Below are 17,718 nucleotides of genomic sequence, written 5' to 3' on the forward strand. Positions count from 1 at the left end.
CCCGGGCCACCAACGGACACCCAGATCAACCTATCATCCCTTCCCCTTATCCCTCCTACCCTTCCCCTTTCATCCCTACATTTATACAATAAAGATTACTTCCCAACATTTGCAGTGCGGCGTGATCCTTGCTAGGGAAAATACAGATATAGTGCATATAAGAAATATAATTTATCTTGCTTGATTGAGGCTCTGGATGTTTTATGATCATGATTTGTGTTCTGTGACATTTTAAACCGTCCAATGATCTATCAAACATATTGATTTGTGCTTTAAGTTTGTACCTTTTCTTTAATAATGGATTCACAGCTAAACTGATCTGATCTGATAGAATGAAGAGTGTGTCATTGTTCTCTACAGGTTGAGTAAGTGTGGAATCACAGATGAAGGTTGTGCTGCTCTGGCTTCAGCTCTGAGATCAAACCCCTCACACCTGAGAGAACTGAGTCTGACGTGGAATGAACTAGGAGATTCAGTGAAGCTGCTTTCTGATGCACTACAGAATCCTCACTGTAAACTGGAGAAACTGTGGTAAGATCATATATGACTCTCTCGCATGAAGCACGTTATAAAGTATATTTTAAGGGTGTTCAGCCTCTTTCTGCTGCTGCTGAGTTCAACTGACTGAGCTGTAACACATGAGCTGCTCTTTACAAATGATCACTTACTGATAACTCACAAATTATTATTATTCCATTACTGATTACAAATTACATTATGAAAATTGTAGTTAGCAACATAATCTATTGAATTATACATATTAGGTAGCATAATCTGACTATTCTATATCAGTTTTGACCTGACTTGTTCATCACTGTTACGGCTCATAACTAAATTATATAGCTTGTTCAATATTTTAAACAAACACTGGTTATAAACCAAACATAAGAGAAAAGTTGGCACCAACTTTTTTTTTTTCTTATTGTTTACAATAGTTTTGTCTTTATTTCCTCTTATATAAGCCTCTTATGCTTTGTACTTATACTTTTATAATGGCTATTATTGTTTATTAAAACTGACATTTAACAAAAAGAGGTAGATTTGTGCTTATTGTCGCGCTTTATCGTCGATCGCTACTTTCCGGCATACACCACGCCTATCAAGAAGGGTACTATTGGCAGTGGAAACGCAAGCTGGATCAGGGTTACCCGTACCAAATCGTACTGTACCGAACTGTACTGTACCGTACCACTATATTACGAGACATTATATTACATATTGTAAAAAGGGGGCATAATATGTCTCCTTTAAGAAAAGAAAGTTCATGTGCCAGAAGAAAAGCTCATTAACATGATTTCGGTGCATGTGTAGGCAGTAGTTCTTTCCTTGTACATTAAGAACTTGAGTATCTCTATTGAGTCCAATACATTTCTATACTGTTTTAAGCTGCCAGATGAGACCAAACATGACACAATTCTGTGTTTGATCACAAGAGAGATGTAATGGGGAACGTGGCTCCTGTGAAGCAAATGTCCTCCTGTAGGTGTTTATTAGAGGTGCAAGTACAGACAGCTCTGCCCTTATTATCACTACAATATCTCACATTCAGATTTGTGTGTCTGTTCAGTCCTGAAGCACATGACCGTTTCAAACATCACCACTGAGCATCAACATGCATATATCTCATTCTATCAGCAGCCGTTTGTGGCAATGCTTGTCATTATATCTCCTCTCCTGCTCTGAGACTTTGCAGAGTCAATAACAAACTGAAGACATTTGAACTACAATTCAAACTGTGTCATTGTTCTCTACAGGTTGAGAGATTGTGGAGTCACAGATGAAGGTTGTGCTGCTCTGGCTTCAGCTCTGAGATCAAACCCTGAACACCTGAGACACCTGGATCTGTCACTGAATGAACTAGGAGTTTCTGGAGTGAAGTTACTCTCTGATCTGAAGGACGATCCACATTATAAACTGGAGACATTATACTATAGTGAGTGTTTGGTTATTTAAAGTTTTTATATTGACCCAAGTTCAGTAACAGATCTCCTGTGTGTGTAATTGAAGAAAATAAGATACTTCAGTTCCAATTTAGTGTCTGTAATTTAAAGGGGTGGTTCATTGCAATTTCACTTTTTTGACGTTAGTTAGTGTGTAATGTTGCTGTTTGATCATAAACAATATCTGCAAAGTTACGAAGCTGAAAGTTCAATGCAAACGGAGATATCGTCTTTTAAAATTCTGGCAGTTTAATGCCTACAAAAATGACTCGTTGGGACTACAACAAGTTACGTCCCAGGTTTGTGACTTCACAAACTGTTTGTGTGACTTCACAAACCCTGATAAACCCCGCCCCCGGGAAAAGGCAGCAAAGGGGGCGGGGCCATGCTGCGCTGCTTTAGAGAAGAGGAAGAGAAAACTAGAGATGCACGTAAAAATCTATTCATATATGAATCACGATTCTGTCGGCTAACGATTATAATGGATTCACAAGTTTCAAAATCAATGTTCTAAAGCAGCGGTTCTTAATACTGTTCCTCGCGCCTCCTGCTCTGCATCTCTTTCTCTCTTATTCAGCTCAGCTCCAACAATGAACTGTTACTATTATACACTTATTTTCACATAGCTATGAGAAGTGTTAAACATGTGGTTGCCGTGCTGTATTAAAGCTTTAATCAGGATAAAACCGTATATTAAAAGCTAACATAAGCAGTAGCATTTACACATAACAGCGTATCTAAAAGTATGAGACAAAAAAAACATAGGCCTACCATTAAATGCGGTGCTTGCACAGGTTCTGCACGATCCTCTTCAATAATATCCTCTGCGACTCATCAGCCCAAACTGATAATCGATATTAACGACGCCGTTGTTTACAATACAACCGGAGCACATGCCGCTGAGGAGAGGGGCGGGACGCTTAGACGCACACTAGAGGCGGTTTAGCCAATCACAACACACCGGGCTAACTAACCCATCAGAGCCCATTGCATATTTCTGAGGGAGGGGCTTCATAAAAGAAGGAAATGATCAGTGCATTTCTCAGAGAAGGGACAGAGTGGTGTGGAATAAAGGTAAATTATGTGAAAAATAATGCATTGTTTAAAAAACGAAGCATTAACACATGTTAGACTGCAACCATAAACACTATCAAGCCTAGAAAAAAAACAGTGAACCACCCCTTTAAACCGTTTAATTCTGTGATACTGATTTATTAATATATTAATATTTTCATCTCTTACAGTGTCTCTTAAGTGATAGAGTTGTTGAACATTTATTGTTATTAATCTGTGATCAGTTGTTCATTTGTGTCTCTGGCTGTAATATGAATATACTGTGTTTTTTCTGAAGTGGATTTGCTGATGTGATGTGACAGCAGTAATGTCTCATACTCATATGTGACTGTCTGTGTGTTTTATTGAAGGACCCACAGTATTTAGACGTCAGTCCAGTTTCCCCGGGATCAGCTGATGGCGTACAGAGACGTCACAGTCACACAATCAGCAGAGACTGAAGACACAGAGACACACAGCATCGCACTGTCTCCTGTGTGTGACTTTACATCACTTTCTCCTTTTATACTGGCCCATGAAAATGAGTGCTGATCATTAGTGACTGAAACGTGAAGAGAATTAGCTCACCATTGCACCAGTGTATGGTTTATGAGTTTTCTTCAAGACATCTCAGGTATTTTTCATAAGGATAATGTATAGTTATAATGCAGTGCTAATCGACATAGCCTTTATCACTGTATTGAATAATATATTTTTATGTACATATATATATGTACTGTAAATAATACAAACCCAATTCCAAAAAAGTTGGGACACTGTACAAAAATATGTATAGTACACAGCATAAATGAGTACATCCCCTCTGTACATAAGGATGTAGTATTTACATTTCTGATCACAATTACAGTTCCTGAGAATAACAAATGTATGTATATGATGATAAATACAATTAAATAATGATTTTGTGGCCTCTTACAGCCCTATTATGATTAGTCACCATTCAGTTCCTTTATTTTCAGTCACATTGAGAATGTGTATGAGTGAAGAAATGCTTGTAGCCGCCTCCTTTTTCTATAACTTGTATTCCTAGCCTTATTCCTGTTTTCTTTGTTCAAGGTTACATTATATTGGGTGGAGTCCGCAAGAGCGGGACACTTTTTTTTGGTAATAAATACAAATAAATCCATACCAACACTATTTAAACAAATTTTCACTCGCCTTTTTAGGTAAATTGGGACACATTGTTATCTAGTTTGTGCTTTGATAATACAATTTAGTACAACAGGACATTGTACTAATACTTTTTTTAATTGAACAATTTCAGAATTTAAAAGAAAATAGAAATACCAGTGGATTGAGCTATAAATTGCTAACCCAAACAATTCATGTTTATTGAAGTAAAACACTTAAGCATAAATTTAAAGAATTTTTAAACCACTCCAGCTGAAGTACACATGTAAAGAAATAAAACACTCCAGCAGACAAAAAATTTAATCAATTCAACAAAAGTACAATGTATTATGTATAGTATCAAAATGCCACGATTTCATCTGTTTGTTTATGTGTGTACTGTAAGTGTTTGTATCCAACAGTCTGCTTAAGTGTGTGTGTGTGTCTGTCCGTCTGTGCACATGCTTTCATATTTGTGTGTTTATGTGTAAGTATGTGTGAGAGCAGGAATGTGTTTGTTTACAGGCACTTTTTACACACAAAAACTCAATCGTCACAAATTTCTAGTCTTATTTTTCCTCTCTTTTCCTCTTCCTCTGTGGCATTTTCTGAACAAAACAATTTCTCACATTAGTATTATCTTTTAATTTGTAGGATGACACTTTAGCTGAATGCTATACTGTCCCAATTTATCTAACATGTTCAGGTAAATTAGAAAAATTAACAACAACAAAAATGCCTTTATGCTTGTTGCATAAAACTGAATGATCACATGAACACATGCAATACAAATTTATATTGCAGATTGGAATACTGTGTGTATTAGAATTTAAATGATGTGTGTCTTAAATTGTGTGCACTGCTTAATGAAGGGTTTGGGACAGGACTTTGTGTGCAGCTGTGCAGACTATTAATGACTGACAGGGACTGAAAACCAATAATTACTGAACTGAAGCATAAGAGAGGTTTATATCTTAACGTATACATATATTTGATACAAAAGCATAGGAAAATAAGTCCTCAATATTTGTAAAATGAGGAAATGAGTCAATTTTTGTACGTTTTATTTACACAAATGTAGATATCTTAAAGTTACTGCAAGTTTTGCAGGATTTCTTTCTATCAAATACATTTCATTTCGATTCTTAATGCCGCTAAAAATCTTTGAAATACTCTTAATTTCTTAATTTGAGACCGAAATTTTATTTATATTTAAATATATCATATATAAGAAAGATGCCACTTTATGCACTTACACATTCGTAATATTTATTTAGAAAATGGCAAAACACAATCTGACTTCACTGATCTGTCTGCATTTTAGTGTGAGTGTCATTTATAACAAGAGACTTTTATTATATATATATGGGATCCATGGCTTAATCTCATTGGTTGAGAGTTCAAACGACGTCATTATAGGCAGCGCATGCGCAGTGTCCTGGCGGGACAGTATAAACGAAGAGAGGATGTCAACAAACTAACAGCGAAACAGAACTTGAGTTTTTTTTGTCATTATAATTAATAATTCTATTTAATTATTACTCTCCAACCTTAGTTGAGCGGTCACTAAGTGTAAAACATCCGGGTAAGTTACTTTGATAGTTGAGGGTAATAGCTCTGGTGTGTGTTCTGCAGGCCGAGCGCGAGCTGCACGCTCAGAGGTTGTGTTGGCTGCGTGTGGAGAGCGTTCATCGGGTTCTGCGAGAAATCGTCCAGGAGAACCGCTTCAGTAAAGCCTCCAGCGCTCTGACAGCGGAGGACAAGGTACGACATGAACCTCTGCGACTGCTGTTGTGTGTTTGGATGAGTGCAGAGCAGACATCGCGCTCTTATTTCAGCAGAAGCATAATAGTTGAGGGTAATAGCTCTGGTGTGTGTTCTGCAGGCCGAGCGCGAGCTGCACGCTCCGAGGTTGTGTTGGCTGCGTGTGGAGAGCATTCATCGGGTTCTGCGAGAAATCGTCCAGGAGAACCGCTTCAGTAAAGCCTCCAGCGCTCTGACAGCGGAGGACAAGGTACGACATGAACCTCGGCGACTGCTGTTGTGTGTTTGGATGAGTGCAGAGCAGACATCGCGCTCTTATTTCAGCAGAAGCATGAGTTATTATAGCGGCACAACAGACGAAACAAGTTACTGAGAGAACATTTAGATCTTATGACGGTGTGAGTGAGGCCAGACTCATTTGTTAGGACGTCCCATTCTCACGTAACAGAGAACAGATCATGCAATCCGGTATATATGTGACCCTGCAGCACAAAAGCAGTGTTGTTCTTTATGCAGGTTATCTTAAGGGTTTTTCCATTGTTTTAATTTTAGTCTTAGTATAACATTATAATATCATGCATATTTTTACTTTTTTATATATTTATTTAAAGAAGAAACCAGACTAATGTGTAGTTAACATTTGAGGCTCGATTCTATAGAAAAGTAATACGTTTTTCAGTTTGAGTGTTTTCCGTTTATTTATTTTCATATAAAAATGTCATGCAGTTGCTTCCGACGCTTTCATAAAGATAACATCATTCATTGTAAATTGTGATAATCACAATTTAAAGGGAATAATCGGCAGTTATGATTTGTCATAATTGTGCAGCCCTAATATAAAGCATGCATCAAATTAATCATTTTCAGATTATAGAACTATTATCATCATCACACTTCTACAACTCTTAAATAGACTAAAGCAAAAGAATAGTTAGTTGTTAAAGTTGATTTCGACTTAAAATAATTAGAGTAGTATGTAACAGATGATGTTTTGAGGGTTGTATCTAGGCTTATTATAGTTAACTAAAACCATAAAAACATTTGTTTCAACAAAATTAAATGTTACAAAATGTACTTTATTTCAGCTAGTTGCTAAGGCAACATTTCTCTTTTATTTAACTTGAAGTATTAAAACAACTACAACGAAATAAATTAAAATTCTTTTAATTAAAAAAACACAACAAAATTACTAAATTTTTAACTAAAATATATAACTAAAATAAAATCTAATTCAGAATATTAACTAGAACTGTAATAGTATCAATATTACTGAACTAAGATATTTCTGAAGGTGGATGATCATTAAACATGAGAAGTGTCTGATAACGATGTGTTTGCTTGATTAGGAGCTGCTGAAGTGCATGAACATCCTTCAGCGTCTCGTCCTGGATCTCCGGCTCAAGGCTCAGAAAGATCTGGACCGGAAGAAGATCGAGTACTTCCAGGCCAAATGTGAGACTGGTTTGCAGAAGATCAGGTACGATCAGTGCTTGTGCTCTCGAATGTGATATTGAGGGCATCTGCATATTCAAAAGGATGAGTTTGTTCCTGCAGAGCCGAGATGCTGGAAGTTCAGCTGGACACGTACACAAGAGACAAGATAGCGGCTCATAAGAAGATCACGTGAGTGACGCCTGCCAGCATTCGTCTTTGCAGTACTATTAAACTATTAAAAAGATTTCTGTTCGCTGGGGGAAAAAAAAAGTATGTATATATATATATATATATATATATATATATATACTGTATTTAGACACAGACAGACACAGACAGACACAGACAGAGACACACAGATACATACACAGACACACACACCCATACATCAATGGAAAGATTATTTATTCAGCTTTCAGATGATGTATAAACCTCAATTTTGAAAAATTGACCCTTATGACTGGTTTTGTGCTCCAGGGCCACAAATGTAAATGAAAACAAGGAATTTTAAGACTATATTTTTCTAGTAATATTCAGGTCTGCAATATTTCATTTGTTTGTCGATCTATTAAATGATTTGTAAAACTGATTATTTGGTTTTCACAAACAGCTGAAAAAGTCATAAATATGTATTGTTCAGAAACTATTCAAAGTAATTTCCTCTCACTATCGACTGTCCTGTCGAATACAAAAAGCACAAACTACAGTTTATTTTATTACAGCGACGGCTCAAACAGGGCTTTTATTGTGTCTTTTCACATTATACATGTTTTCTTTCAATTATTTGGTCATCTTTATTTTAGTTCTACCCAGTGTTTTCCTGAGAGAGTAGGAAAGCATGTAAAAAAAAAAGTTAAAAGCATTAAAATGTTTACAAAAATGTACAGACTTTTCAAACATAATGTTGTTTTTTGGTATTGCTGACCTGCAAAATTAAAAACAAAGGCTTATTTCCCCATTCTTACATTTATACTAAATTTAGATCATAAAAGTAGCCTATTAATTAAATAGTATTCCCTGTCATAAATGACATATAAGTGGAAAAAATGAGACTACAAAGAACAAAGCACGTAAACCACAAAATATAGCAATGTCACAATTAAATATTAATTTGTTTCATTTTGTTTGTGATTAAATATTTATAATGGAGTTTCCGAATTGTATTCGTCAACACCGCAGCAGCCATTGCAAAAACACAAAAATCAGCAGCTTTTAATTTAGTACAGTTAAAGCTGAAGCTTGAAGCTTGAATCATACCATTTTTGTAAAATGTATTAAATCTGTTTATTGAACTTTTACAATAATAACAGGATACAGATAGAGGAGAATCATGAAAGAATAGTTTCCCCCCACCCCACCCCAAAGAAAAGAGAAAAAAACAACAAAAACACTGTATTAAAGTATAAGTAAACAAACTAAATAAAACATAAAAAATTTAAATTAAAGCTCAATACATATTGTAAAACAAAGAACGTCAAGCCTAATGTCTCGAGTATAGAATATATGTTGGAGCATTAAAGTTTAGACATTTCGACCATTTGAATCATACATTTTTATCTGATCTAAATGTCTAGATATCAAATTCTGAGACGCATAAGTCAGTCGTGATGTGATATGTGGCGTATGTGCGTCTGGCCGCTAGAGGGCGCTGTGTGCGCCGAGCTGCGCATGCGCAGTGTGCTTTGTGTACTTTCATGTTGATTCGGCTCTTCTCAGGACGCTCCGCGTTTTAATCCGCAACCATGAGCTTTTATTCACTGCAGACTTCAATAACACGAGCAGCGTTTTAAATGTAGACTGACTGAGCTTCTTTGTTCCGGTCCAATCGGATTATCGACGCGTTGTTCAGTGCGCAGTATGTCTGAATGCATTAATGTGCGTCAAATCATAGCTTTTTTATTTTGTAATGTTACGAGGGATACTGTAACTTTCAAGGTGAGAAACATCGTTTTCGTTCAGTGACGTCACGCCGGACTCGCTGGGCTGTGTTATTATTAAGTACACACCGGGGCTAGTTGTCACATGGTTTGTATCTAAGAGCAGGTTATATATACATGCATGAGAATATTCTCTAAAATATATAGTGTGACAACTAGCCCCGGGCCATGAGCTTTTATTTACTGCAGACTTCAATAACACGAGCAGCGTTTTAAATGTAGACAGACTGAGCTTCTTTGTTCCGGTCCAATCGGATTATCGACGCGTTGTTCAGTGCGCAGTATGTCTGAATGCATTAATGTGCGTCAAATCATAGCTTTTTTATTTTATAATGTTACGAGGGATACTGTAACTTTCAAGGTGAGAAACATCGTTTTCGTTCAGTGACGTCACGCCGGACTCGCTGGGCTGTGTTATTATTAAGTACACACCGGGGCTAGTTGTCACATGGTTTGTATCTAAGAGCAGGTTATATATACATGCATGAGAATATTCTCTAAAATATATAGTGTGACAACTAGCCCCGGTGTCCCCTGCACTTTCATGTGTGACAGTCTCAGGTCCAGAGAGTAATAATGATGCTGGTGCTTCATTGCTCTTTCTCCAGAGGTACTCTGTTTATGAGGAACCATAAACACTCAGAGTGTGCTGCAGCATTTGAAGTCTGAATAAGGTGAGATGTGCATTTTTACTTTGAGTCGTTTCTACTGAAGATCCACTAATCTTGTTTTCTCTTCTCATGCGCTCATGTTGTTCTCAGGTCAGCATGACCCTGGCGTTGACCCCTGCGGCCGTGTGCCAGTGCTTCACGCTGGTGTCGCTGTGCACGTCTATCGCAGATCCCAACTGGATCCAGGTCCAGAACTGCTCTGATTCGAGCAGCAAACTCATCTACGGTGTGGCCTTCACACTGCACGCCTATCAGAATCTCACAGACACAGGTGTGATCTTACAGCTCTGTTTATCACTGTGAACACCTGCAGACCATCCGAGATCAGGATGAGAGTGTTTCTTCATCAGGTTTGGAGAAATGTAGCACTGCATCAGTGTCTCAGCATCTAAGAGCAGGTTATATATACATGCATGAGAATATTCTCTAAAATATATAGTGTGACAACTAGCCCCGGTGTCCCCTGCACTTTCATGTGTGACAGTCTCAGGTCCAGAGAGTAATAATGATGCTGGTGCTTCATTGCTCTTTCTCCAGAGGTACTCTGTTTATGAGGAACCATAAACACTCAGAGTGTGCTGCAGCGTTTGAAGTCTGTGAATAAGGTGAGATGTGCATTTTTACTTTGAGTCGTTTCTACTGAAGATCCACTAATCTTGTTTTCTCTTCTCATGCGCTCATGTTGTTCTCAGGTCAGCATGACCCTGGCGTTGACCCCTGCGGCCGTGTGCCAGTGCTTCACGCTGGTGTCGCTGTGCACGTCTATCGCAGATCCCAACTGGATCCAGGTCCAGAACTGCTCTGATTCGAGCAGCAAACTCATCTACGGTGTGGCCTTCACACTGCACGCCTATCAGAATCTCACAGACACAGGTGTGATCTTACAGCTCTGTTTATCACTGTGAACACCTGCAGACCATCCGAGATCAGGATGAGAGTGTTTCTTCATCAGGTTTGGAGAAATGTAGCACTGCATCAGTGTCTCAGCAAAGGATGCTCTGCAGTGAATGGGTGCCGTCAGAACGAGAGCTGATAAAAACATCACAATAATCCACAGCACTCCAGTCCATCAGTTAACATCTGGAGAAGACACAAGCTGAAACACATCCAGCATTAAGACGCTTTTAACTCAAATATGTGTCCATAATAACGCTTTGGTCTGGTGTGAATCAGGAGAGAAATCTGCAGCATTTAAACAGCTCTAAACAAATATGTGGCTAGATTTTGATGCGAGAGGCAACAGCAGATGCACTTTTTCACCGGAGGAAGAGTTATTATGGACTCAATGGTATTTTAGTTAAAAGCGTCTTAATGCTGGATTAGTTTCAGCTTTTGTCTTCTCCAGATGTTAACTGATGGACTGGAGTGCTGTGGATTATTGTGATGTTTTTATCAGCTCTCGTTCTGACGGCACCCATTCACTGCAGAGCATCCACTGGTGCAACAAGAAACAAACTCACATCTTCGGAGGCCTGAGGGTGAGCACATTTACAGAACATTTTAATTTTGTAATGAACTATTCTTTTAAAACCTTTATTTTACCAAGTTAGTCTTTTGAAATCATAATCTGTTTTTCAAGAGTGGCCCGGCCAAAACAACAGCATAAAATAAATGTGACAAACTATACGTAAAACATTGACTAAAATTGTAAAACATGAAGGCGATAAATGCAATGCTCTGCATGCAGTAACAGCACAGCAGTGAAGGGTTTTGTCTGGTTTTGTCTGGTGTAGGTCCGTTGGGTGGGCTTCATGGATGGGGAATGTGGCTGCTGTACTCTCTAGCCGTTCTCTGCTACAGCGCCGTCCTGTTTTCCAGTTCCTCTTTCCTGCTGGATTTCCTCGGAGCAGCTGTCACTCACTCAAAGCTGGTGACGTCTCTGCACTTCTTGACAGGTGCCTCACATTAAACGTGAACTCACTGCACTGTTACTGTTAGTAACGTGGGAAAAGGATTCAGAAGTCGTCAATAATTGTCCATAAATCTAGTTGAATGTAAATTGTCCCATTAAGAATTATTTTATTTTTGATTGACAGAATTGTTTTTTCATGCACTGGTCAGTTTTGAGGTCTATTTAGCTTCCATAACTTATCTCTTCTTTCAGACTAGTGGAAAGAAAACTTCTAAAACACGTATTTAAGTGTTTATTTTATTGCACTTTATCTATTTGCATCTGTACATTCAATTCTAGTACATACGCTTGAGTTGTTGTTTTTTTACATACAGCAAAGTTTACATATTAATTTTATTTACATATATATATATATGTGAGCCTGCAGCACAAAAGCAGTGTTGAGTCGCTGGGGGATATTTGTAGCAATAGCCAACAATACATTGTATGGGTCACAATTATACATTTCTCTTTTATGCCAAAAATCATTAGGATATTAAGTAAAGATCATGTTCCATGAAGATATTTTGTAAACTTCCTACCGTAAATATATCAAAACCTAATGTTTGATTAGTAATATGCATTGCTAAGAACTTCATTTGAACAACTTTAAAGATGATTTTCTCAATATTTAGATTTTTTTGCACCCTCAGATTCCAGATTTTCAAATATTGTCCGATCCTAACAAACCATACATCAATGGAAAGATTATTTATACAGCTTTTAGATGATGTATAAATCAAAATTTTGAAAAATTGACCCTTGTGACTGGTTTTGTCGTCTATGGTCACATATATCATCCACAGATTTATATAACATTTTACTCCTAAAAACACACTGAAAAGTGTTTTTTTTTTTTTTTCCAGGTTGTTGACAATAGTTTCTGATTTATGGAGTGATAAAAAAAAAGAAATCCAAAATATGACAACAAAATCAAACAAGAATTTAGAATCTGGCTTTTTCCAGTGGGAATGTATGCAAATGAGTGCATATTTAATTAGATAAATAACCATTTGCATATTAAAATGTACAATTTTAAAAAACTTGTAATACAAAACAATTGTTTTAATGCGCTGTCATTAATTAACTAGCGGAATATGGTGATATCTATTAGTTAAAATATTTTACCATCTTAACCTGTATTTTTTTTTTCAGGTTGTTGACAATAGTTTCTGATTTATGGAGTGATAAAAAAAAAAGAAATCCAAAATATGACAACAAAATCAAACAAGAATTTAGAATCTGGCTTTTTCCAGTGGGAATGTATGCAAATGAGTGCATATTTAATTAGATAAATAACCATTTGCATATTAAAATGTACAATTTAAAAAAACTTGTAATACAAAACAATTGTTTTAATGCGCTGTCATTAATTAACTAGCGGAATATGGTGATATCTATTAGTTAAAATATTTTACCATCTTAACCTGTGATGTTTGGCGTTTTGTCAGCTGAACCCATTTGAGCGAAAATATTAACTTGAAGTCCCTCTGAGAAAGTTAATGTTTCAACAATTGAGCAACACTTTTGCACGTTTACAGTTCTTTGATGTTGGTCACATTGCATGCAGCTAAACAAAATATATTTTTTCTTAAGTGTTTTATTTGGATTGTTTTATTCTTAAATTATTTCTTTATTTAATTTAACATTTTTATGGCACACTTCACAACCCTACAAAGATAACAGTTGTAAACATTGTCACGTGAACTCATGGTGTTCCATCGTTTTTGTATAAAAATGTCTTTACTCTTAGTAGTTGGATCAAATAAGTCAGGAAACAGAAATACTGAGAGTCTTTTGATATTGCAAACAGCTCTAGTCTCTGGAATTACAATAATGAAGCGGCGGACAGAGAAGAGCATCATTTCTAGCCGGATGTGAACCTGATGTTTTACTAATGTGTGTTTTCTCACATTTCCCCGCAGCGTTCATCTGCATGACGGTTGTGGGTGTGTGTGTGGCCTGTATGAGTGTGATTGAGCACAACCTGCAGCGAGGAAAGACAGAAAGCAGCCCTGCGCTCTGCATGTCTGCAGGAGAAAGCTTCTACATCGAGATGTTGGGCCTGCTCTTCTCCTTCATAGCGTGCGCTTTGGCCCTCAAGGGTCATCCTGAACCCATCAGGGCCCGTGAGTACCTGAGCGTGGATGGAGAAGACAGTGATGCAGAGCCTTTGATTGGTGGAGCTGAGAGGGAGGAGTGAACAGACGAGAGTTATGCACTTCATTTCTAATGGCAGAAGAGCAAGAGCAAAGCTGAACAAGAGCTGCTGTTAGATCAGGTGATCTCGGAGCATGTACAGAACGAATGAAGGCTCCCAACTGTCGAGGTTCTCTGAACAAACGTTCCTCCAGGAATGTTATCTAGTCTTTAATAATGCTCTCAAATCAAACGTTATTTATACATCATTTTCTGAAATGTTTGAGTTGGATGTTTTTTAAATGTTGCTAATTGTTTCAGAACATTCCGAGAACATTCAAAAGTAACATTCCCGTAATGTTTGCGAAATTTTAAAACGGAATGTTCTTGTAAATGTTTGAATAACCGAGAATAAAACATTTTCAAATTTGTAAAAACTTGGACGTTTTAAATGTTCGGAAATAACGTTTTCATAACTTAATTGGAACAGCAGCCAAATGTACTTCGAATGTATTTTTGTTAGCTTGAATGTAGAATTGACAGGAATTATGAATTTAATTACATTACAATTAAAAATAATTCAACAATCACAAAACAGTGAAAACATGTTGTTTTTAAATGTCATTAATTCAGACTAATTGTGACTAGCCTATTTATTTGCTGATATGTAGAACTCATTTTTCAGAATTGATTTGAAATTAAGTTATTAAAGCACCACATTGTTTTGACCCTGTATATAATTCTCAGGGATAAACTGGAGCATTCTGGGTTTTATAGCTAAATAATCCATAAACTCAAATTTAATTTGGCGGGACTTTACAGTAAGATTCATGTTAATAATGAATGACATTCAGACATTTATAAGTGTGACTTAAGTGAAAAAAAATAATTTTTCCCCCCAACTGCTGTATATGAATTCAATTCATATTTCTTCATTCTAAAAATATTAGTAACATCATCTAATGTTTCTTAAAATGGCCTAAATGTTGTGTGATGAGTGTATGTTTATGGGTCATTTGTAGTGAAAAATTAAATGTCTAATGAATTTCTAATCTCTAATTCTACTTAATTGGCAATTCTGTATCCTCAATTCAAATTCAGTTCATATTCAATATTCACCTCACTATCTCAGCCTTCATGTCAACATATTATAATGCATAATCATCTTTAATATTCAATTTATACATAAATAAGAATAATTCATATAATACTCAATGTAATCTAGTTGCCCAGGTTGCAAACAACTACAGTGTGAACAGAAATTGGACTAAAACCCGATCAACATTCAGAGTCCACTTTCTAGTCCACATGCAATGTGAATGCAAACAGAACTGAATTCTTGACTCAAGTGTGAAAACTAACATATTCAGGGCTGTTTTTATTTGATTGGTGATCAGTGGCGTAATGTCTGTCGAGAAACTAGTATTTCTATTCCCTCTTTTAACCAGAATCATATTGCACCATATTTGATATTCTAGTATTTTACTGGAATTATGATGCCGTTCAACCCAAAATGACATTTACTCAACCTCATGTTGTTCAGACCTGTATCAGTGAATAATAAACGTGGGTCTGTTCCACAGTTATTCTAGTTAACTAACAGTAAAATTAAGACCTTTAAAAAACATTTTGTTACTTGAAATTAAGGTTACAAGTAGCGGAAAATGTCCAGAAAATTTCAGATAGTTTCCAAAAATCCCAGTAGCCTACATTTAAACATTTCTGGAAACATTTCACTTTTTTTGCAACCATACTTGAACTAAAATAAACATGAGCTGAACTGAAATAACAATTTTAAAGTGTAAACATGTTTTATTTCAACAAGTTGCCAAGGCAACATTTCTTGTTTTTGTTCTCTATTTCTAAAATAGCTAAAACTAAATAAACTAAAACTAATAAAATTTGTAAAAATTGCAAAAGCATGCAACAAAATGACTAAAACCTTAACTAAAATTAAAGTGAAAACAAAGTATAAAAAATACAATCTAATTCAAAATCTTAGTATAATGACGCTAAAATAACACTATACTGTTCACTTTTCACACAAAACAACTAACTTCATATAATTCACAACTCATACGGACTACTGATTATGAATGTTTAGATGAATTTTTGGACACTTTCTCGGTCCTTTGTGTGGCTTGAAAGTCAATAGGGTTTGAGCAGCATGAGAGAGAGTACATTTCATTTATGTGCATCTGTAGCGAATCTGTAGTAGTGTAGTATTTCATTTGTCCTTATGAATATAATAACAGAGACATAGGCTACTAGGATTTTAAAGTATAAATACTAGTGCTGACAAACGATTAATCGCATTCAAAATAAAAGTTTTTGTTCACGTAATATACAGTATGTGTGTGTGTGTGCTTTGTATATTTATTATGTTTATATAAATACAAACACATGCATGTATATATTTAAGAAACATATGTAATGTTTATATATTAAATATATATATAATATAAATTATATGAATGTAAACATGTAAATGTTTTCAAAATGTATACTGTATGTGTGTGCTTTTATATATACATAATATACACAGTACACAAACTTATATTATGTAAACAAAAACGTTTATTTTGGATGCGATTAATCGCGATTATAATATAAATTTTATGAATGTAAACATGTAAATGTTTTCAAAATGTATACTGTATGTGTGTGCTTTTATAAATATACACAGTACACAAACTTATATTATGTCAACAAAAACGTTTATTTTGGATGCAATTAATCGCGATGAATCATTTTAATAAAAACACTGAGTCTAAGGAGGATTTATACCGTTTTTGTTTACGTTTATATTTGTTTGAAGCCATTTAATGCAATATAAAAAAATGACAATTTATGTTCCAAAGCTGATCTATCATCACACTCCTCAGTGATCAGATGCATCTCACTAAATGAACTCTGAATGCAGCAGTGCATCATGGGAAGCGGAGCTCCGCTGTGCCTTAATTTCTCAGCTCTCTCTCTAATTAGACTCCATCCAGCACCTCGTTCTCCGTCACATGACACCAGCTTCTGCTCCAGTTGGATGGAGACCATCGCCGTAGTAACCTTGAGAAGTTGTTGATGTCACCGATGATTTTGTGAATGGAGAGAAAGATTTGATGGGTTTGTTATATATAATGTGATGTTTTTCTGTTGTCTTCAGTCTAGTGTTTGTGAGTGTAAGTGTGAGTTGTGCATGTTAAACCACGATTAACACTAAAGCTTGTGCTGTATGAGTGTTCATAGAGAAAAATGATGTGAAGCTGAAGGAAACCGATATTTGCACTGACAGTGTATTATGAGTAAACGTACGTGCTGCTGCACAAGCATTGATCGTCTCGAATGTTTGACATGAGTTTGTTTTTAAAGCTGTGCATGCATGTATCATCAGCATTCGTTCTGAGTTTGTTGTTTATGCCTGTTGGGTTGAAGTTTACTGTTGCAAAAACAACACAGCAATCTCATTTACTAATGGTAAAAACAGCAACACTTTACAGCATTTGTTAACATTAGTTAATGCATTGAGCTAATTATAAACAATATATGTTTTATATCGTTTATTAATCTTTTAGATAATAAAAATGCATTTGTTCATTGTTCATGTTAGTTCACAGTGCATTAAAGTAACATGCATTATTTTTATTAAAACATTTTTTATTATTGAATGTAGAAATTAACATTTATTGTTAACAAATGAAACCGCATACCTGAAAGGCAATACAGTTGGTGATATTTTTTACAGTTTCGTCTAATATTCTAGT

General features: G+C 35.9%; 2 protein-coding genes across 6 annotated transcripts in view; both read left to right on the plus strand.

Annotated features, from left to right (window-relative positions):
- Window positions 1-3,468, plus strand: part of LOC107567957 (NACHT, LRR and PYD domains-containing protein 12-like) — a 20,679-nt gene extending 17,211 nt beyond the window's left edge. Inside the window, exons 7-9 of the mRNA XM_016253775.1 lie at window positions 361-531; window positions 1,755-1,933; window positions 3,365-3,468. Of these exons, the coding sequence (XP_016109261.1) occupies window positions 361-531; window positions 1,755-1,933; window positions 3,365-3,411 (397 nt within the window). The 3' untranslated portion in view covers window positions 3,412-3,468. The remainder of the gene's footprint in view (window positions 1-360; window positions 532-1,754; window positions 1,934-3,364) is intronic.
- Window positions 3,469-8,896: 5,428 nt separating this feature from the next.
- Window positions 8,897-15,039, plus strand: LOC107567953 (transmembrane protein 127-like). 5 transcript variants are annotated; one of them, XM_016253767.1, is made up of 5 exons: window positions 8,897-9,257; window positions 9,868-9,933; window positions 10,021-10,201; window positions 11,664-11,825; window positions 13,747-15,039. In XM_016253767.1, exons 3-5 carry the CDS (start codon window positions 10,027-10,029, stop codon window positions 14,022-14,024), a joined length of 615 nt encoding a protein of 204 aa, XP_016109253.1. In that variant the 5' UTR covers window positions 8,897-9,257; window positions 9,868-9,933; window positions 10,021-10,026; the 3' UTR covers window positions 14,025-15,039. The 5 variants fall into 5 exon arrangements, with proteins under 5 accessions (XP_016109253.1, XP_016109254.1, XP_016109251.1 ...); XM_016253768.1 differs by lacking the exon at window positions 8,897-9,257 and adding an exon at window positions 9,435-9,620; XM_016253766.1 differs by lacking the exons at window positions 8,897-9,257; window positions 9,868-9,933; window positions 10,021-10,201 and adding exons at window positions 10,413-10,535; window positions 10,623-10,803.
- The last annotated feature ends 2,679 nt before the right edge of the window (window positions 15,040-17,718 follow it).

This window comes from Sinocyclocheilus grahami, unplaced genomic scaffold, assembly GCF_001515645.1.
Source record: "Sinocyclocheilus grahami isolate Dianchi unplaced genomic scaffold, SAMN03320097.WGS_v1.1 scaffold1200.1, whole genome shotgun sequence".
In the NCBI taxonomy this organism is placed as follows: domain Eukaryota; kingdom Metazoa; phylum Chordata; class Actinopteri; order Cypriniformes; family Cyprinidae; genus Sinocyclocheilus; species Sinocyclocheilus grahami.

Coding starts and splice junctions, on each gene's coding strand:
- LOC107567953 (XM_016253765.1), top strand. CDS start 10,000: ATGCGCTCATGTTGTTCTCAGGTCAGCATGACCCTGGCGTTGACCCCT. Junction 10,202..11,663: donor TCAGAATCTCACAGACACAG/GTGTGATCTTAC, acceptor TGTCTGGTGTAG/GTCCGTTGGGTGGGCTTCAT. Junction 11,826..13,746: donor GTCTCTGCACTTCTTGACAG/GTGCCTCACATT, acceptor ATTTCCCCGCAG/CGTTCATCTGCATGACGGTT.